We start from the raw sequence: 22,592 nt of genomic DNA on the forward strand, positions 1-22,592 counted from the left end.
TGTACTAGTAGTATTTTCTAGAACAAGTGATCCGTGCACATGAGAACCATCTCTTCACTTATTTAATTAATAAATTAAAATAAACTATGATTAAAAATTAATAAACCTTAATTATGATTAGAAAGTTCATTTATAATTAATTAATATTTAATAAAAAATTAACTGTTAATTAAGGACAAAAATCTTTGCCTTTCTAGTTCTAGAATGAAAAAGCACATGTGAGATTTTTGTTTTGGGGATAATTTTAGTGGATCACACTTTTGATAATGTGACCAAATATAGTTGGAACAAAATTTGGCTTGAACTTGGTTGTGGAAACACCTTCCTTTTTTGGCCGTTTGGAAGAACATCCAAACGTTTGTTTAACTATACAAACAATGGTTTCTTGTCGCGTCGACAAACATAATCAACAAGAATGAATTTCGATACTTACAGATGAGACGGGCCGCAGAAGCTTCTCCGGTTATCTGGAATGTATCTATGAGATGACTTTATGCATAAGATCGTATTTCTAAATCTAATCACGATTTCCATTTTCATGTTGCCATTGGAACTGTGAAAAACAAGGCTTGTGTATGACACGATCATTGACAGCACACAGAATAAGCCTTTACCATATTTTGTAAAGCTCGTACAAGGATGGATATTGCGCGCTTTAAGATACAGCAGATCTTAGGCGCTGAGAAGTACGCTTCAAACTGAGTTTATGTTGGCGTAACCCATGCCAGGACTCATCCAAACCAAGCCTGCCAAGTTTGTTATGCAAGAGATCGAGATTGACAAGAGGAACGGTTGTTGGTCGGCCATGAGCACACTGGAAAGCAGCAGGATAAATTTGTAAATGCCCAATCAAAATCTACTTGAGGTGACAAACTCGAGTTTCTATTTTAGCGTCAGCTTACCTGGAAACAAAGTGAAGTTTGTTTCAGCTCGTCAACAATGAGGGAACATTCTGAAGGCAGCAATGTGTCTCCAAACATAATTGCCCCTGCATAAAGGTACGTATGTGTGAAATCCTTGCGATTCCATACCCAATCATGAGTAAAGTTAAGATTAAGTAGAACTCTAGATGCTTGACGATACCCCTGCATGCTTTGCTGTTAAGGACACGGTGAACAGATGGAGGTATGGTTGATGATCCATCTGTATCAGCAAGCTGCAGCAGCAGCATGAGGAACACGTGTCAAAACAAGTCTAGAGATACTAAGGCAAGCGGCATAGCATTAAAGCAAGCAAAAGAAACATAGGTAGCCAAAAGTATAGAAAAACAACATTACCTGTTGAAGGAATTCCAGGAGATCAATATCATTTAAAACAACACCCAAAATGCAAGGTACCTTAAACAAATTCAAGATGTTGGTTTTAGTAAAAAGAGATGGAACTTGACACTGGAAAAAACCTTAATGCACAGTGGAAACTACTAAACTGTAAATACAGAAGCAAAACTATGTTCCTAGTCCCTTAAAAGTCTTGAAAGCCGGTAAAAACTTTAAGATTTTTAAAAGCAAAGGCAACATGAGCATAATAACACAAGATTGTACCTAGTGTATCAGGCTTGTGGAGAGTTTCCAAGTTAAACACAGGGGAACGCAACAGAGGTTCTTTTTTTTTTTTCCTGTTTCCTCCTATCCACAAGTTTAAATGATACCATATCCGAATGGATTTAACTTCACTATGACTCAAAACCTCGAAATGAGAAATTCAGGGTTTAAAATCGAGTTGCATTATAATATTATTCAAACATATGGATTTGAGTCTTCAGCAAAATTTGTTAATCTAGATTGAGCATAATGGATCTTAAGCATCCCAACGTACAATTCCTTAATCAACACTAGAAAAATACTAGAATACTTGTTTTATAATTATTGCCTTATCGGCAAGAATTTCAAAAACTAGCTGCGATAATATCCATCAAAATAAAATCAACATCCTGGAACACTGAAAAAACAGCTATTACCATAGATAACCAAGTAATTTTACAGATAAAATTAGCAGGCCAAAATTACGTAGAATAAATACAACTAACAAATACCACTATTTTCTCATCATGTTTTGCATGTCTTAATAAACTTTTCAACTTTTTTTACGTAATGTTCCCGGAGAAGTTTTTCGAAAGTTCTCAAGAATCTAAACCCCAAACACATTCAGCAAACAAACATAACTGGAAGTCGACTATAAAAGATGACAAGTATGCAGACAGGAAAACATGCCAAATGTGTGATACCAAAAGAAAGAAAATGAAGCTCTACCGCAAGAAGTTTGATAAGTGTTGGCTGCCTGTGTAGAGAATCCAAATGTCTGCATTTAAAAAAGACCATAACAGGGTGAATATAGTCCGACATAGGCTAAGGGCACCTGGGAGAGGGAACATATGATGGACAATGTGAATATTACTTTGTAAAGGAATTTAAGTCCTGGGAATGTATATTGCAGATCCAACCCCAAGTCTGAATTTGTTCTGCATAATTGTGAAGTAACTGATAACCAATTTCAGGCAAGACCTGTATCCAGCTTATGAACATCAAAATCAAAACCAGAAGTAATTTAAGTTTAGTCTGCAGAAATCATGAAGATTTCTCGTGATAAAAAGTACCTACCAGTTCGTGCTCTGAATCCAGATACTTGATTGTTTTCATTTCACCAGATAACACCTAATATTTTCAATGAATGAGTCGGACATGCTAATATTCACCAGGAAGCACCTTTTTAACACCTCAAATAAGCAAAAAGGTTACCTTACATCGTAATTCCTCCAATTTAATTCTTTCATCAGCAGCATGCTGTCAACAACCAGAAAAAGGACTGTCAGTTCTATTTAAGTTTTAAGCTGTTCTGATGAAGCCTTATATATGTAAATTTTTGCACAAAACAACCATGTACGTCCAGTGTTAATGCTCAATATAATTCGTTTTCAGAAATCTTAATGCTACACGGATTATTTTAGAAGAAAAGAAATATGCTAAAGATTACCATTTACCATTATTAAATAGCCTAGAAAATGAAAATAATCAAATCCCTTATGAGATAGTAATCTTGCCCTAATCATCGTTACACGTAAGAACCAAGGAATTGCAAAAGCAACGGGGGAGGGGCTTTTTAAAGAAAAACTAAAAGAAACTAAACAATAAAATAAGTGAAAAGAGAAGGAAAGATAAATACATCCATGCAGATACAGAAAAAGGCATCTAGAACATTAAGTAAAATGTACAACAATGGTTCTAGAAGGCAACAACCTGATCAATCATAGCAAGGGTTTTTCCAGCCACAATTGCAATGAATTTCTTATCCACCTGACTGAGAACTTTAGCATTCTCAAGGCAAGCCCTCTCAACTGATTTAGGAACCAAGGAGGCGCCATCAAGTTGCAAGACATCAGAGGAGATGTCAAGGATCCTGTCCTGATTTTTTTTAACCTCTGATCTGCTATTACCCTGTAGGGTACAATTACATCTCATTTGCTGGAATCATATATAGAAGACTGAAACTTTACACATGATTCATAATGTGACAAATCATAAAGTTACTCAACTGCAGTGGCTAAACTACAATTTCTCCATTTCCACCTGGAGTCTAAGGAATCCTGAATTTCCTTCGAACCCGGACCTGAAGAAAGTGAATTTAATTGTATTTTCCTGGACTTCATGCACTTAAAAACCTTTTTCTATAAAAGCTCAGATAATTTAGCTAATGCATGCATAAAATGGGAGAAGCCAAAAACTAATAATTTTGTTATGCACAACTTTATCTACACACACACACATAAGCAAAAATGCCTCAAAGAAAGAAAGAAGTATTTCTCCTTGCCAAAAATGCTCAGTATATTTAGAAAGTGATATTATATTATTTCTCCACTATTTAATATAGAATATTGTTAAACTATTAGGGCCCTAACTATTAACATACTTTTGTATATAGACATGCACGACGCACACTATTTAACACATAATATGTGAATGAAATTATTATGTACTTAATATTATTATATCTAACATATATCATAATTCTGTTTTGGTAAATGTTATACTCCCTCCGTCCCAAACGAAATGTCCTGTTTTCCTTTTTGGGCTGTCCCAAACGAAATGTCTTGTTTCCTTTTTTGGCAATACACTCTCTCTCTATACTTAATATTTAAATAATTTCCACCAACCCACTTTATCTACTATTCTACTTTATACACATTTCTTAATCTCCGTGTCGAAAAGAAATAGGACATTTCGTTTGGGACGGAGGGAGTAGTATATTACTAAAAGACAAGCAAAAGTGTCATATTTTAGTAGAAAACCAATTCAAATTTGTAAACCTTGGAAATAAAATAAGGTGTTGAAAAATGCTTATAAACATGTTTTAATCATACAACAATTTGTTTCACATTTCTAGGTTAAATGATTCATTGTATCTCAGGTTTTTCAAATAGAACTTGACATACTTATTAAGTTAGTAAGTATATCTATATATATTGATATGCAAAGGTATCATGGATGTGCGTCTAAATATGAATTAAGCATATAAGAATATAAATTATAGTGATATAATACTAATTCAGGTTAAAGGTCATCTCTCTTTAACCCGCAAGACAACCTGCAGGATGGACCCTAATATCATTTTTATCTGAGTAGTGCATTACAGTAGTGCCACTATATTTTTAATTATTATTAAAAGTAAGCAGAATTATATCAAGGGGACAAGATCTCCACCTAATTGTTCTTGGCATAAAGAAGACAACTTACTCTCAACAGGCTCAATGTTGGTAAATTTCTCTTCTTTTGTTCCTCTTTTGTGAACTGCAGTGATTTCTGGTTTTATTTCAAGCACTGATCTGAAAAATTTAGATAGAGTTCAGAATTTAATCTAAAATGTTTGGAAGTGGAACAATACCAAAAGCATCGATGACCTTTTAGCAGCTGTGCAATCCATGAATTTCTTTCCCATTGGAGACGGGTGGTATTGACCATCAGGTTTCTCTGAACATTTCAAGCTCATAGTTGCATCATGAAGTTGTCCACTGCTAAAGTCGCTAGCCGCTGTACAATTTAGTTTTTGTTTTACTTATTCTGGTCTATACTTAATGTAAGTATATTGAATTAATAAATAAGAGCTGGTCTTTAGAGCAAACCCATGGAGGAATGTCCCGCAAAGATGTTCTCGGAAGATTTTTTTGCAAACAAGGAGGAAGTGTCAGTCAAATCCAGAAATCTTCTCTTGCGCCTGTAATGTGGTGGAGCTGAATGGCCCCTGTAATGTGGTGGATCTGAATGGCTTCTTGCGAAGTTTGTTCTGTTGAGCATTGTCCCCTGATTCCTACTATTGTGCCTTCCATGTTCGCGCTCATTGGGAGAAGTGTCATATGATGATGCCCCTGAATAATTCTCGAGACTTTCTTCACCATAAAAGGGCGACGGTGACCAGTGTGAATCTGTGAATTTTTGTAATGGCTTTAAAGAGAACAAATTCTCAAAATCCAACTGACTTTCACTACTTTCCTCATCAGGGGAAGGGTTCGTGAAGGAGCAATCATGCTGCAGCCAATTATATTTTGTATCTTCAAGACTATGTTTGAGATATTGAACTTCTCCGTGAATAGGACGTTCATGAAAAATATCTTTAGCTAATCCAGAGTGACCTTCAACTAAACTTTTCTCAATAGGATAATTATCACTGTCAAAAAACTTGATCTCAGTTTCCTTTGTAGTTAGAGGAGACCATCCAGATCTGAATGCTTTCCAACTAGAAGTGGATTTCCAAAATTGCCCAGAGTCAGGTAGAATATTCCCTAGGAAAGATGATTTCACTGAATCCCTTACAGGAGATTCCAACATTCCATGGATGCCATGTCTAGTCACTGGAGAACACTGAAATGGTTGAACTGCACTGCACTCAAAATCTCCTCCACAAATCACAGGAGTGATTTCATCTTCCGTGATATCACAACAATCAATCCGCCTTCTTTTAGCTCCACAGTCATCCCGTCCAAATTCGAATCTGGCGTCGCTTGAAGGTGATCTTCTCTCTTGCATCAAGCTTTTGTCAAAGGAGCAACTTCTAAGAAATGATATGCTGTATTCCTCGTCAATATGTCTATCATCACCAAAATAATGACAATCAATAGAATCCCCACCCATTATTAAACTGCTATCTATAGTATCGTTGTATACAGGTAACATGTTCCCTAAAGCTGAAGATAGGTCATCCTTCTTTTGACCATATGTATTTGCCACAAGAAGTGGCGAGGAAACACACCAACGAGACGTATGGTTTATAATATCTTTTCCCCTAATTCCTTTTTCGTCAACCGTAGATCCATCACACGCTTGACTTATGTAGTCAGTTTCAGGTAGAAAATCTGCCTCTGCCTCAAACTTTTTAAGGTCAAGAACTTCTCTGCAGGACTTTCCAAATGCAAATACGGTCTCTTCTGAAGCCTCTGCGCTATCGTAGTTTTCGTATGGCTTATCCCAGCGCGTGGAGCAAAGATCTAGAGGAATTAGGGTGGTCTGTTTACGGCACCTTCTTTTTCCACTTTCATGATAACCTAACATATCTTCAAATTCAAATGGGAAAATATTAGAAAATCACTGTCTTATTCATGATTTTCTAAGAGGAAATTGGCCATCTAAATACTCAAAAAGGAAGAAACAAAAAGGAGGGGGGGGGGGGGTGCCAAGGTATAGAAGTCATCCATTGCTTCTAATAACTGGTATTGCTCACTCATGCAGATGTTTCATTGATAGACGGGGTTAAAACAGGTTAACAGCTATTTTCAACTTCAATAAGACTTTCTAACAGGAACATACTTTATATAAAGTGATTTCAAGACTTCTCTATCATCAATAACTCATATGATCATATCAAATACTTAGGATCTTAGAGATATTTACATGAGAAGGAGGTTGCTCAAACAAATGAAAGAATTCAATGTGCCCAAGAAAAGTATGTCTTATACCTCCTTAAAGGTGGATGAGTGGTTAAATGAATGCAAAACACCCAAACAGATCCCAAGTCAAATATGAAAACAAGAAGGTAGTGTAGTGAATTCAAGTCAATATCAAAAGTTCGTGGAAAGTTGATATAATTTACCATGACCATATTAATATCATTATGGAACAATGATCCCCCATAACACTTCACCAAGAAGGTCGACTATTTAGTTACTTACACGCCTTATGTAACAGCTGACATTTTCACCAAAGGATTATATGAATCTAACAATTTAGCTTCTCGCAAGACATACATATTCAGATCCAAATGGACAGTGTAATTATGGAAAGGTATCTCTGATGTTAGTAAAAAAAAAGGAGAAACTACCCTGATTCCATCAAAAGAATGTCCTGCCAGAACAGCAGAAGAATTAACATATATGAGTTTTGGTGCAGCACCTTTAACTAAAGTTACTAGATAAAGCAGCCCCAAACTTGTTTCAACAGTACTAAGGATATATGCATAGGATTGAGATAGCATACCATGAAATTTGTTGTCAATTTTGGAGAATTTCCAGGCACCAGTCAACAATAGTAGAAACTAGAAAAAGTATTTGTCTGTGTTGTTGATACTAGATAACGGGAAAAGACTTAGTCGGGTTCAGTAATTAAATCTCCCTACCATGGCGAATAAATACTATTTTAGCACACAACTTTTGAACATAAGTTTCGTGAATTACCATGAGACGTATTTTTGGTCCAAAGACGCATCACACCATCCTCTACGAAAGTAAGAACGGGTGCCCAATCCTATTACAGAAAAGCAAATACAAAAAATAAACCATGAGATTGTGACATATAATTCAAATATATTTCACCAGTAAAAATTCCACACATTAGTGAAACAACAGCTAAGTAGCTAACACTATACGATTTACTGAAACAGGCATTTCTAGAGATGAGTTGAGACCGGGAACAAAGTTGAAGTATCCAGATTACTAAGAAACAATCATAGAAACTACATTTGTCAATCTGATAATAACAGCTCTAACCCGCATTTGTCAATCTGATAATAACACGAATAGCCATAGAATATTTTTGCTTCCCTATCTCATGTTAATAACAAAAACGGCAACACTAACCTCATAGTTCTTCTGTAAGCATGAAACGGTTTCACTCTATAGATGCAATGAGAAACTTCACATCAAACATTAACTTAATGAAGTCATACCACACCAGGAAAGCCTACCTTAAATTCAACTGAGGTCCTCGATTGCTCAGAAGTAATAATATCATAATAAGATGTTGGGCATTGTAGATTCAGAATAAAGGCTGGACACTTGTCGTACTTATTCTGCTTCTCCCTTTGGGAACTGGTGGCAAACTGCCAGGAACTCGACAGATCAAATTTAGCAGCCAACTGATTCACTAGCTTATGAATGGGTCCCTTGTAGACAAATCTTGAGTTGATATCTGTACAGAAAATTAAAGAAATACAAGACTAAACATTTCACATCTTCAGATTACTACTTCCACGAAAAAGAAAAACAACTCTAGAAGGGGAACCGTAGACATGGATACAGACATACTGGATGGCCTGCAAATCAACCATCAATCAAAATAAGCTTTGTTCTCTTTTAAATAGTAAAGAACTAACTGAACGCTACCATACCTTCAGAGAGAAGATTCCACGAGGTTCAGAAATATACCCAGAAAGATTCAACTCACTATCAGATAGAACCAGTTTGTGGAAACTAGCTGAACTCTCAATGCCAAAATATGTAGAAAGTATTGGTAACGGGGAAGATGAAGGTCCAACACAAAGCAGCTCATCTAAGCTGAATTAAATGGATGAAATAAAACAATTGACTGAGTAAAACAACATTAAATAATAATAAATAAAAGGTGAACAAGGATGATACCTCTCCACATCCACAACTCTGAAGGACACATTAACATGAACAAGGGCAATTCTAAGCACACTCATTTTGATTGAATCCAGCACCTTCTTGGGGCTACAGTTTCAGAGACACGAATCAAAACCACACCAAGTTAGCTAGCCCTAAATTTGCTATGAGGCTAATTGTTTAAATCTTCAAAAAGCATATTTCCATTTGCCAAATGAACCTGGATTGCATGTGCTTTCTTCGAACTGGCTGATTGTAAAATATGTCATGAGTTATGACTGCAAAAAAGAAAAAAGGCCAAGATAGTAGATAGAATGAACGAAAGAATCCCACATGCCTAATTCAGCAAAAATTGTTACTACATCCAAGCTTAACCATAAAGAATGAGAATTTATAATTTGAAGAATCTAGAAACTGACGTATGTATCATATTTAGTAGATTTCAAGAAGAATAGCCCCAATAAAAATGTGTCTAGAGGAAACAAATCAATAATTGATTTCTTAATAAGCAGCAAGAGCATTAACAATTTCTTGAGCTATTTGAACTTTCTTCTAGAGTTACCACATGTTCGGTAACACATTTCTCTTATATATGTCACAATGACTTGTATGCGTGCCAATAGCTCCGTTTAGCTGATTTCTTCATGAAAAAGAAATTCTGTTTTTGTTAAAAGAAGAGCAACCAAATTTGTGATGTGTTAGATAGAAATGAATTGGAAAATGTGTTTGTTTTGTTTTAAATTTTGAGAGAAAAAAATACAGCTTAGAATACGACATTCAAAGTCCTCCTTCACAAAGGATGCAAGTTTCTAATTGCCTCACTCACTAATCGAAGTTTTGCTACTTAATTTGTTACTCATTCCACTTCCCACATCAAACAGAGATTTGGAGGAGAGAAGACAATATAGTTCATATTCTTGAAGTTGGAACAACTGTTCGGTTTAACTTTTCTCCCTATGTCCAGTTCAACTGTAGCTTAAAGTGTTTCAAGATCATAATTAGATACTCCCTCCGTCCCCCATATTTATGCATACCTTTCCTTTTTGGTACGTCCCCCGAATTCATGCACTCTCTACTTTTGGATACTACCCCACACATAATTATCACAATTTTACCCTTGTAACTTACATTATTTACCCACAATCTACTTAACAATACCCTCAATGTGGGACCCTTTCTCCACTATCAATACGCCAAACAACTTTTTAATAAAACCCGTGCCATGGTCAACTATTCATATTATGGGGGACGGAGGGAATATGTTACTAGTGCTAGTAGATATTGCAGCAGGCAGCACACAGAAAAAATATCAAATTACATATTAGAATTAATAGATATATTATTCAGCCGCAAATGGTGATAAACCATAAGAAGACTACCTGTAGTTCCCACTTCTTCTCTATCATTATTGATTCCAAGGAACAAACACTTGCTTTTCTGCAACAGAATAGCAAGTCAGAGAACAACAGTAACAGTTGCACTTGGGTTAGCAAACATGCATTGTACCTAAGACAGCTTGATGATCCAAGTACCTTCAGTATCTTTCTGTATCCATTTGGTTTCCCTCGTGCTTTTGTCACAATCTCCAACAAAGCAACATCAGAAATTGAGCACAGAGCTTCTCCATGAAAGTCAAGGTTTTCAGTACTAGCATCCACTAGAGCCAAGTGATCAACTTTTGATGTTACTGTTGTGGAACAATGATAAAACGGTCAAATAAAGGGGCAAGAGTACAATAACAAACCTTATAAAGATTACATAGATGATCCGCAAATCAATTATATTTCTTAACCTATGCAAGGGCAACAAGCTTCAACCAAACTTCCAGGGTCAAATCAGTATTTTCATCAGCAACAATGCAACAAAATTACCTAAGATCCAATTTTCTCTTATAAAAGGAAGATGTAGCTTTAACTACAACATAGTGATCCATGAAGATTAGCCATCTGAAAACAATTAGACAAATGAAACCACACTTTTTCATATATAAATTTGCATTATTTCTTAACTTATTTCAAAACAAGATAACAAGATATACAGACATCAAGTCTTACATAAAAATCATACACCATACACTAATACAGAAATAGCATTATTATATTGGATCACATAGCTACAATATCACTCAAGTTAACAAATAGGATTAAGAAGCATTTCACAATAACCACCAGTTCTTTTTTAAATGTCTTTGTCTTCATACAACAATTACTTGGGAAAAATCATATATGCAGGCAGAAACAAATAGAAGGTGATTATATATGTTATCTAATTTACCATATCGTTCTCCTAACAGCACCAGTCCGTCCCGCGTAATTCCAGATCCTACAAAAGATATATATTTGTGAATATGACGGGATCGCAGATTAATCTTCAGGAATAGAGAAAATATGTTAAAATAGGTTCTTCTTAGACTTTCTATCACTATCTTAGTTAAAGTTGAGTGGAAGAGAAAAAGGAAAGGAAAACAAATCAACTGTCTTTATCCTTCACTTTTTTCTGCATATGTCTAGTTTTCATTCATTTGATCTTCATCCATAGCCCTCAAGCCGTCAAAGGAAATGGATCCAAAACAGAAATGGGACATACCATTATCCACCACTTTGAGGTAGGAGCTACCGACCCCAACAGACACGGAAACCTAGTTAAGCAATCAGAGTTAGTATTCAAGAGTGAACCATCTAAAAAAGGGTCCACAAGTTATACGATTATGAAGCACAATAAATTCCATTGCCGCTATCAATTAACCACTTCCCTTTGCTAACACATATGCACAAAAAGATACAAGAACAACATGTAGGACAAACAAATTGCTTTCTGTAACTCAGTTATAATTCAAAGGTAACCCATCCCCAATCAACATAGAGTAGTAGAACTATTATCAATCCACTGTTAAACTTTAAAACATCATCAATTTCTCCTAATTATGTTTATTGTATGTGACGTTCCCATAAGGCCATAGCCCAGATTTTGAAGAGAAGATACCTCTCCTGTTAGAAATAAAAAGTCCCACTAAACATTCATAGTTCATTCCAAGTGCAATATCCAATTTTGCACTTCCACCCCGATAGTATAAAAATGATAATAATTCTTCTCCAGACTAACTATCCCTAAATATCAGACGCCAGTCAGTAGCCACACCAATAAAGCAACTTCACTAAATATATTACCTCTGTAGCACCAGCATCAAGGCTGTTAAAAACTAACTCTTCAACAATCCTCGTCAAATCACATATCACGACCCCGGAACGCACCGAGCTGCGAGTAGTCTCAGGCAACCGTTCGATGCTCCTCATCTTACAAAACACCTCCAAAACAATTACTTCGCCACCCTACGTTAGGATGAATGGATGATCATAAAACAACAAAACAAGCCCTCCGGTTTCAAATTCCAAGATTGAAACATTAAGTAAAATCACAAGCGTATCATGGTGTACATTTTCTCCGCACGATTACCCTAAGTTCTGTACCTTCCCTGTGATGAATGAAGTATTCCGAATGACCCCATTTTTAAATTTCAGGTTTCTGGAAAAAGGGCGCAACGAATGGCGTCGCTGGAAGCTTGAAGAGATTAAACTGGGGATTAGGTTTTTTATTGGGGAATGAGATGTGCGTAATAGCTTTATTACAACGTCGGTTACCTTACCTGCATGATGAACTACTGCTGCACTCAAGCACCGCCTCGCCGAGAGAGTGATTCAACTCTCATCTTTTATTTATTTTAGTATTCATTTTTATTTGGTAATTAAAAAAAAATGTTTGGTTACTTATTAGGGTTAAGTATCATATATCCCCTAACATAGAGGCCCATATCACGTATAGCACCCTATACTCGACTTGGGTCCAACTAAACCCTCAAAGTCCTAAATTGAGTGCAATTAAACCCTCCGTCCTAACAGTCGTTTACCGTTAACTATTAATTTTTTTTTAAATTTTTTTTTGGCCGGAAACTCGCCTTCTTCTTCGGCAAGCTCGCCGGAAATACGTCGGAAACACGCCAATTCACCACCAACGAGTTTTAGAGTAAGAGACATGTAATTGGGCATCTCTTCTCCGGCATGGTTCCATTCCCTCTCAACCGCACGAACTTTCAGAATGCAAATCCTGTCAAAAGCAAGAAAGCCCGAACAATGTCCAGGCTCATCAACACCACTCCCTGGTCTGCCCGACTTGAAGCTCGTCTTTCAGCCCTCGCCCCTCTCTCTCAGACCACCTTCTTCCAAACCCTCTGCCGCATCAAAGCCCCCTCCAAATCCCTCCGCTTCTTCAACTGGGCCCAAGACTCGGGCTTTGCCCACAACCAGTCCTACTTCATGATGCTGGAAATCCTCGGGCGGCCAGCACCTCATCAACTCGGTCGGAAAATTCCTCCATCGATACCCAAAAAGTCCAGCAACGCTGTCCAGTTCACTGATAAGTTCTTCAGCTTGATTCGGAGCTACGGTGACGCCGACCTTCTCCAAGAATCCATCAAGATATTCGAGGCCATGAAATAAATGGTCGTTTCCCCCTCTGCTGTCACATACAATAGCTTGTTCTTGCTCTTGCTTTTTTGAAAGAAGGTGGGTGGGGAAGGCCTACCAACTGTACGATGAAATGCTTAGCACATTTTCACCTTCAACGTCTTGATTAGAGGCTTCTGCAAGAACTCCATGGTTGATGAGGCCCTTCAGATTCTTCAGGGAGATGGATAAGTTTGAGTGCGAACCGGATTTGGTGACCTATAACACGATTCTTGATGGATATAACTTTCCGGCGAATTGCTGGCCACCAACAAAATTTATATATAAAAAAAATATTAAATAGTTAACGGTGTTAAACGGTCGTTAGGGCGGAGGGTTTAATTGCACCCAATTTAGGACTTTGGGGGTTTAGTTGGATCCAAGTCGAGTATAGGGTGTTATACGTGATAAGGGCCTCTATGTTAGGGGCGTATTTGATACTTAACCTACTTATTATATACTCCCTTCGTCCCATAAAAGCATGTATGAACGACACAGGTTTTAATAAATTTTGTAATATAATTTGAATGGAAAAAAGGTCTCACATTGATTGTTATGTTTAATAGGAGAATTATTCCTATAAATGAGGTATGCATATTTTTATGTGACGAACGAAAAAAAAAAAAAAAAACCTGTGTGATTTTACGGGACGGAAGGAGCAGTTTGTATTTTTTCACACCTTTTATTTCGCTATTTTCATTCCCTCCAAACCAACTATCTTCAAATTGTTTTTTTCTTTTTTGTCAAGCTAATTCTGTGTTCATGCAATGTACATGAGATATTATTTTTTTAAAATTAAATATTAATTTAAATAAATTTTCATATTTAAAATTTAATAATTTATTAATAATATATGAGTATTAAAATCTTTATATTATATAATTTACAAATTAAAGCATCCGGTTCTATGAAGTCCTTGTTCAGCCAAAACTTGATGATTTTATAGTAATTACTTGAATCTTTTTTTTAGAGGGTAATTACTTGTGCTGAATTACAAACTGTGATTCTACTTTAGATCATCGGATTACCTGCACAATTACGTATGATGATGAAAGGGAAATCGCATACGACATAAAAAGAACGAGTGTAGTATTTCACTTAAAGCGTATATTTTGCCTTACAATAAGTAGGTAGAAAGCTATTTATAAGATACATGAACAAAGGGGTAAAATAGTAAATTCTTATCCAAGTCACGTAATGCGCATGTAAAATAACGACTCTGGTGGAGAGGGCGTGTCAGAGTTTGTCGGCTTTTGGACTTTTATAGCATCAATGCGAGCCAGTAGAGATGCTATAAGCCACGGCTAGAGATTCTCCTTGACTCATGTTTGATTTCAATACAACCCTGTTAACTGGGGACGTCTATACATGTGATGCAGGCCGGGAAATATTCAAGTTCAGCTTCGATTATGGCAATGATCGCTAGGGATGGCAATGGATCCTGTACCCGGTCCAGATCCGTGGATCCAGATCCGTTTTTACGGATCTAAATCTCATTTTTTTGGACCCGACGGATCTGGACCGGATCTGGATTTCAATTTTTAAAACGGATCTGGATCTGGATCTTAAAATTTTATATCCGGATCCGACCCAAATCCGACCTGTGGACCCGTTTATTTTAATATGTATTATTTATTTTTTTATTTAATTTAGTAATAATATTAAATATATTAAAAATTAATAATAATACACAAATTAAAATTACAAACCCTAGTTTTTATTTTCTCTCCAACCTCTCTCTCCAGCCGTCTCCCTCACCATGCCCATCTCGGCATCTCTCTCGCAGCCTCCCTCCAAGTCGTCGTTGTCGACCTCACCAGCTCACCCTACCAGTGCCGACTTCCCTCTCAATCCAGTTCGTTGGTGAAGGCATAGTTACAGGTCGTTGCCCTCCCTCACCCTGCCCATCTCCCTCCCAGCCTCCTTCCAAATCGTCAGCCTCACCCTGCCAGTGCCAGCCTCCCTCTCAATCCAGTTCGCCGGAGAAGGCGAAGTTACAGCGCCTACAGGTCGCCGCTCTCTTCACACTCTCTGCCCAACTCGCCGAGTCCCGACTCCGTCAGCTTCTCCATCTCGCCGTTGCACCACACCATTCGCCGCCGCCATAATAACCACCTCTCGACGCACCGTTCGCCGCCAGAACAATGCACCGCCGGCATAGCTTCATCTTTCGTTCGCCGTCGGCCGGATGTCGATGTCCACCACAGGATGTTCAAAATCTAAGGTTAGAAATTTGTTTATGTCTATTTTGTTAGATTGAGGCATTGATGTGTTCGAAATTCAGCCATTTTGTTAGATAAATTGTTAGATTTATGAATATATTTGAAACTTATTGTTAGATTTGTTGATTTGGCAGATGTGTTCGAATTGTTAGATAAATTCAGTCATGGATCCATGGATCTGGACCCGTAGACCCGCGAATCTGACGGATCTGGATCCAAAATTTTCAGATCTGTGGATCTGGATCTGATAGAAAAAACGGATCTGAATCTGGTATTGATGAGACCCGGTCCAGATCTGGCCCGTTGTCATCCGTAATGATCGCCTATGTTCATCTCTTTTGTTTTCTGCCTGGACTGCGAATTTACACGGTTGGCGACTTCTTCACGACCTCATAAAGGCAATATCCTTATACAGATCCAACTTCATATCCCGCTCGCTATTATACGCGTGTAAAGATCCCAGTCATTTACATACTTTACTCCTCATCAACTTGAATCTTAGATTTTTACATATGAAATTTCTATGCCTTTTGAAAATTGAAAACAATCAAATGATATTTTTAAAGATTTAATATTTTTTTAAAAATTATATCATGATCATGAAAAATACATTCGTAACTGATAATGTTGTTGGCGTTTTGATTGCACACACAAAAATTATATTGATTGCTGATATGACTTTGTTTATAATAATAATAATAATAATAATAATAATAATAATAATAATAATAATAATAATAATAATAATAAGGGGTAATTGTCTGTAAATGCATAATGTTTTCTCGGAATTGGTTTTTACTCCCAATTAATTTGAAAAATCGACTTCTAAATCCATAACCTTTTGTTTTTGTCTCAAATTTGTTCGGTGATCGGTTTTTTCTTACGCCGGCGCCGGAAATGACACGGTGATAGCCGGAGTTGACACCTAGACATATTTTTGACATGTGGAAAAAAAAAACCACATCATCATCTTCCCCAACGTCCCCCACTCTCAAACCCTATAATTCCCCCCACCCTCACCCGTCGCCGCCACCACCACCACACGCCGGCGCACGACGCCCCCTCTCCCCCCACCTTGGTGCCACCACTTCCCCTTTCCCCCATCTGCGCAGGAGAAGACCGAGAGAGAGAGGCAGAGGCTACTTTCCCCCATTTGCACACCTCCGTCGGACCCTTTGCAGTTGGCAGCTGCCATTTTATCACGCAAGTTGGCATTAACAATTTTTTGAAGCAAGTTGGCATTAACAATTACTCCCACAACATTTGATTTCCAGTGTTTCTTTCTCGTTTTGATTTTCACAGTATTTTCATGGTATAAATTAAAATTTGTCTCAAGATATAACCTTTCCACCTTCATCTTCTTGTCGCAACGCACCATTCTCCAATTGAATAAACTTTCACTTTTCACAGAGAGAGAGAAAGATGAAAATTGTAGCGTAGAGAAAGAGACTGCCTCTGCAACACTGGCGATGCCTTCTCGAACCTGTGACGGTGAATGAGGGTCTGGAAGGGTGAATGAGAGTCTGGGAAAAATTTGGCCGACGCGGGTCTGGGGATGGGAAGTGGCGGCGCTGAGATGGGGAAATGAGGGGGGCGGCGGGCGTCGGGTGGGGGAAGGGGAAATTATGGTTTGGGAGTGAGGGGTTGGGGAAGATGATGATGTGATTTTTTTTTTTTTAATTTCCACGTGTCAAAAATATGCCTATATGTCAATTCTTGTTGACACCGTGTCAATTCCGGCTGACACCGTGTCAACTCCAGTGTAAGAAAAAACCGATCACCAGACAAATTTGAGACAAAAACTAAAGGTTATGGATTTAAAAGTTAATTTTTCAAATTGGGAGTAAAAACCAATTCCGAGAAAATGTTATGGATTTGCAGACAATTAACCATAATAATAATAATAAGTGATATTGAAAAAAAAAATTGAGTTAAATGAGATTATAGTAGCAACTGTGATTTTATTAAGCGGTGGTTGCAGTGCATATAGAGTGATACTAATGTGGAGTAGGATCTGCATCAGCTCTGGCATATTTATGTATCTCATTAATTACATTAATTATTCCACGTAAGAAAACCTATTTACTTTCGATTGAACAAGTCTCAGAGATATCATGACAAGGCTGACATTAGTCAATAATGATTTGACTAAATACGACATACCTGATCGTTTGAATGATTATGGGGAAAGTAAAATCACACGGGAACATAACTCTCAACTGACAAACATATTGACATACAACGCTAACCATCTAGAGACAAGGGAATAATAAATCACAAGTCAGAGGTGAAGAGCCCAAGATATCTCACTATCAACGAAGCATGGTAAACATATTTTGATGAGCATGCGTATTTTATTTAATATGTTGAAAATCTCGTCATTTTAGGATTCGAACTCCAAATCAAAATGTTTATTCATCAAAATTATTGATCTGTTCAACGATTCTAAATTTCGCAAATTATTCAATTTCTTCATGGAACCTAACCATATCTATATATAGAGGGGGGATTCTGTGAGAACCACATCTTTTTTGTGAGAACGGAGAACCCATGAACAAATACATAAAAATACATGAACAAAAGACAGTAAAACATGAACATCTGTATTCATGTGTTTTTTATTTATGAACAAATACATAAAATACATTAACAAAAGACACTAAGACATGAACATCGTTGTTAATGTGTGTTTTGTTCATGTATTTTATGTATTTTATATATATATATATATGATTGAGTTTCAGTACAAACACATATAACATAAAAACTAAAAACCTTGCACTTAAGCTATAAAGTTACTACACTTAACGTATAAAGTATTAGCATTTTCGTGGACTTGTGATATAAAAAAAAATAATAATAAAAAAAATCGTGGTAATGAATTGCACTGTAATTTTGCTTCCTTTGGAATTCGAACTCAAGACCACTAAAATGCAGATACTTTATATGTGAAGTACAATTATTTTATAAGTTAAGTTATATTGAAATCTTGTAAGAATTGAGAATAATGAACAAAATTATAAATTCTACGAACAAACCACTATAATTGATGAACAAACATATCTATTTAATATGTTGAAAATTTTGACACTATAAGGATTCGAACCCCAGATCAAAATGTTTGTTCATAAAAAATATTGATTTGTTTATTAAAATGAAATAATTTGTTCGCCACTGTTCAGACGAATTCTCAATTCTTACACTACTTGTGAATTTCAATTGATCGTTTCTCTATATATAATGTGAAATTTAGTAGTAGTTGAACCTATGAATGTTGAGCAAACATTGATTCCCTCAATAATATCAACAAACTTAGTAGTTAGTACTTAAATACTTTCCATAAATTAAATATTAGCGAAGGATTTGGTGTTTCACGAACCATCAAGCTAATTAATAAAACTAGTGTGTTACCCGTTCAAATTCGACAGGACATCACTTTGTAATATAATTATTAAATTTTTTTTATAGATACATAATTCATTGTAGCCGATTTTATCACTTGTTTAATTTTTAATGAGAAATCACTTGAATTTTGCAGTTATATTCTCAAACAGTAACTAATAATACATATAGCAGCCCAATTCTCAATTAATAAGAGCCCAACTTTGTACCTCAAATTAAACACATCAATTTCTCTCTCATATACTTGGTCTGCCTCCTTTCCACATTATATTTATCTTTATGCACATATTTTTTTTCAATTATATGCATACTATTATGCGATACCATCAAGTGGCTCTTGTCGCTGGTCACTTGATGAACCATACTTTCTCATATGGGTTACATAGTGATATCTATTTAAAAATAAATATTTAAACATCTTTAAATAATAGATATTATTCTTATGAGGAATGTACTATAGCTTTTAAATTAGAAAAATAAACTAATTAATATACTAATATACTAACACACACTAATATATTAATAATAGCTGATACAATTAATTAGTAATAACTAATACAAAAGAAAATTGATGATAATTTTTTGAATGCAAATGTTTTTTTTTATTGAAACTATTTGTACAATGTTGGTGATTTTTAAAATATTTTTTTCTTTATAAATTCTTTATAGACACTAATTAAAGTATACTATCACAAATCAATTACTAAATAAATATTAATTAATAAATAATTAATCATTAAATAAATTTTAATTCATTACAATTCGAATTTATCAAGTCTCAAATAATTTCAATAAGAAAATATCCATCTTTAACAAATTATCATTTAAATTAATTATTTTATAATCCCTTCATCCCATTAATAACGTCTAATTTCCTTTTCCAGATTACAAATACAATAACAATAATGTGTGTCTGTGTATACAAAGTCTTGAAGCCAAAGTTTCTTTGCCCTAAAAAAAATTGTATTCTTAAGTCCATAAATGCAAATGTAATCTCAACAGTCAATTTACTGTTAAAATGGCTCATGCGAATAGGACAAACAAAAGCTGCATTTTTACGGTTGTAGCCAACGAACGGCGGTGCAATTAAATTGTCAAATGAAGCAGGAGATGAGAGAAAGGGCGGTGGTGGTGGTGCTATTGTCGCCGGTGAATGGCGATGCCATTGGCAAGAGGTAGCTTTCTGATAGAAAATTTGCAAAGTTATTGAAGAAATTTATGAGGAAAAATGAAAGATTTTAAATACAATCTCGCCCATGAAGATTTGCAGAGATCTTCTTCATGGATTGGAACAGTGAATACACTGTTCATAATTATTTATCTCACATTCATAATAAGACCAAACAATTGTTACCTTAATTGCAAATTGGCGAGAAAGCATGTGATTTAGTGTGTTTTTAGGAGTTTTGGCTATTCTCTCTTTTTAAGTATATAACAAAATATATTGTATAATAGGTAGATATATATATATGTAAGATGGTGAAAATTATTTAAAAAAAAATTAATAATTTAGATGATAGTGATGAGGAGTAATATATGCAGAGCAAGGGAATGAGCTTTATCAGAGGAACGGACCTCGCCAGAGGAACGAGTGTCGTCAGAGAAATGAGCCTTACCAGAGAAATGGCTTCCGTCAGAGAAGCCATACCCGCCAGAGAAATGGCCTCTGTCAGAGAAGCCACACCCGCCAGAGAAGTGGCCCGTGTCAGAGGAATGGCCTCCGCCAGAGAAATCACCAAAAGAGCGGAGAAGTCTCTCGCTTGGGAGCAAATGTAACTACTATGCCCTCGACCATGCGAGGCGCATGTTTTAGCACTGAATTTACTATTTTGCCCTTAGCTTGTAATCTATAAATAGCCATGCATACCCCTTTTGTAATTTACGCTTACTTCACTTGCAACACTACAGCAATCAGATTTTCGTGCTCTCAACTTTGCTTTTCTCTCTCGCTTTTCCAAACAACACTAGGTATAATTCGTAATTCTATAACAAATCACCGATTAAATCTGTATCCGTTCGATTATACTTCACCAGATAGTATATATATTGTAACACCCTAATCTAATTAAGGTTTTATTCTAGAATTTTAAATAAATATTTAATACGAAAATCTATATGTATATATGTGTACATATATATTCTAAAAACAATTTAAATAATGTAAACCTTGAAATGATATAAACCTTTAAAAGACTTTTAAACAAACTTTCAAAACACTTTTTAAAACGATTTTAAAGATATCAATTTTTAAATAATATACTCAAATACTAACTTTGATTTAAAGCCAACAATCAACACATTTGTCCCAAATCATGACATAAATAAGCCATGAAGATATTTAATTATTAATTCAATCATAACTTGTAATCAATTTAAAACACAAAACTTTACTAAGTAAAGCATTAGATGCTTAGATGCCATTGCAATTAAAATCAACTATTTGCAAAATAGCTTGACGTGCTCATTCGACCCTTCACGCCTCTCCAACAACAATAGCCTGAAACATTAAGGGGGGTGTATTAGTTCAAGATTTATGTAGATTTTAAAAGTCTGTGGATTTTAAAAGTCTATAGAATTCTCACGGATTCTTCATGATTTTAAATGAATTCCTGCCCGAATTTTTAATGAATTAGCAAGAATTTGACGTGATTTTTCCGGATTTGAAATCCACAAATCCAGCGAGCGCTGGGATTGAACGGGCGGTAGAGAGGAACCTAGCGCCCGCTGGGAGCCCATGAGCGCTGGATACCCAGCGAGCGCTGGGTTCCAGCGACCGCTGGCTTTATAGTGCCCAGCCATCGTTGTAGCTCCTCCATCAGCGGCCGCTAGGTGCTAGCCGGCGCTAGCTTCTTCAGCCGCGTCCGCTGGCACCCAGCGAGCGCTGGAAACTCTCAAGATTTGAATTCTCGTGATTCGAGCTCGGATTTGTTCATGTGTATTTTTTGAGCAAAATCCATGGAAATCAGTCAAATGTTAAAATCCGTAGATTTTTAAATACACCCAGATTTTCATAGACTTTTAAAAGTCTTGAACGAATACACCCAAATTTTAAAAGTCTGCAAAAATCTATTAAAGTCTTGAACTAATACACCCCCCTAAATGTGCGATGAGCATACAGAGCATACTCAGTCTCGGAACATGTAATAATTGTCCAAATTAATAAAACGATAACATATATGATCTTAACATTCATAACATTTATTCGCACGATGGCATACCAAGGACCTTTCCGTCCTGGACCCTGGCGACTATAGTTGCAACCTTAACTTTAACATGAAATCGCATTGTGGCATACCAAAGATTGTGACGTCCTGGACCAATTATGCTGGCCCCTACCATATTTAATTTAACTCACATATGGTAAACACATAATATTAAAATGGACAATAATTAACCACAATATATATTTAAAATAAATCCCACATCTGAAAATTTGCACTCGAAGATAACTTGAATAATTCAAATCAAGAGTTATGTCCTAGTCGCGCCGCACCTAGTCATATAAAATTCAAATACTCCCTCCGTCCCATTAAAGTCGTCTACATTCTTTTCGGCACGGAGATTAAGAAAGAGATAGTTAGTGGAGATTAAATGTGGTCCAACAAAATTAAAGAGATAGTTAAGTCTTTCTTTAATCTAAATATGTAT

The 22,592-nt window shown here is 36.0% G+C and overlaps 2 protein-coding genes across 5 annotated transcripts in view; both read right to left on the bottom strand.

The window, feature by feature from the left end:
* The window catches only part of LOC131023783 (MLO-like protein 10), a 76,991-nt gene that overhangs the window by 38,734 nt on the left and 15,665 nt on the right, over positions 1-22,592 (bottom strand). The gene's annotated exons all lie outside the window — the stretch shown is intronic.
* LOC131023776 (DNA mismatch repair protein MLH3-like) lies at positions 283-12,519 on the bottom strand. 4 transcript variants are annotated; one of them, XM_057953358.1, is made up of 26 exons: positions 12,460-12,514; positions 12,289-12,379; positions 11,989-12,150; positions 11,408-11,459; positions 11,096-11,143; positions 10,354-10,508; positions 10,201-10,258; positions 9,042-9,099; positions 8,837-8,929; positions 8,587-8,752; positions 8,496-8,511; positions 8,164-8,387; positions 7,655-7,724; positions 5,114-6,538; positions 4,892-5,021; positions 4,728-4,816; positions 3,530-3,603; positions 3,234-3,431; positions 2,736-2,780; positions 2,598-2,651; positions 2,395-2,501; positions 2,250-2,298; positions 1,278-1,337; positions 1,084-1,156; positions 903-988; positions 283-814 (listed from the first exon to the last, which is right to left on the bottom strand). In XM_057953358.1, exons 1-26 carry the CDS (start codon positions 12,468-12,470, stop codon positions 656-658), a joined length of 3,753 nt encoding a protein of 1,250 aa, XP_057809341.1. In that variant the 5' UTR covers positions 12,471-12,514; the 3' UTR covers positions 283-655. The 4 variants fall into 4 exon arrangements, 3 of the variants coding, with proteins under 3 accessions (XP_057809341.1, XP_057809342.1, XP_057809343.1); XR_009101521.1 differs by lacking the exons at positions 283-814; positions 903-988; positions 1,084-1,156; positions 1,278-1,337 and having other exon boundaries at positions 2,257-2,298; positions 2,395-2,511; positions 12,460-12,519; XM_057953359.1 differs by lacking the exons at positions 283-814; positions 903-988; positions 1,084-1,156; positions 1,278-1,337; positions 2,250-2,298 and having other exon boundaries at positions 2,741-2,780; positions 12,460-12,519.

Source organism: Salvia miltiorrhiza, chromosome 4 (genome assembly GCF_028751815.1).
Source record: "Salvia miltiorrhiza cultivar Shanhuang (shh) chromosome 4, IMPLAD_Smil_shh, whole genome shotgun sequence".
Classification (NCBI taxonomy): Eukaryota; Viridiplantae; Streptophyta; class Magnoliopsida; order Lamiales; family Lamiaceae; genus Salvia; species Salvia miltiorrhiza.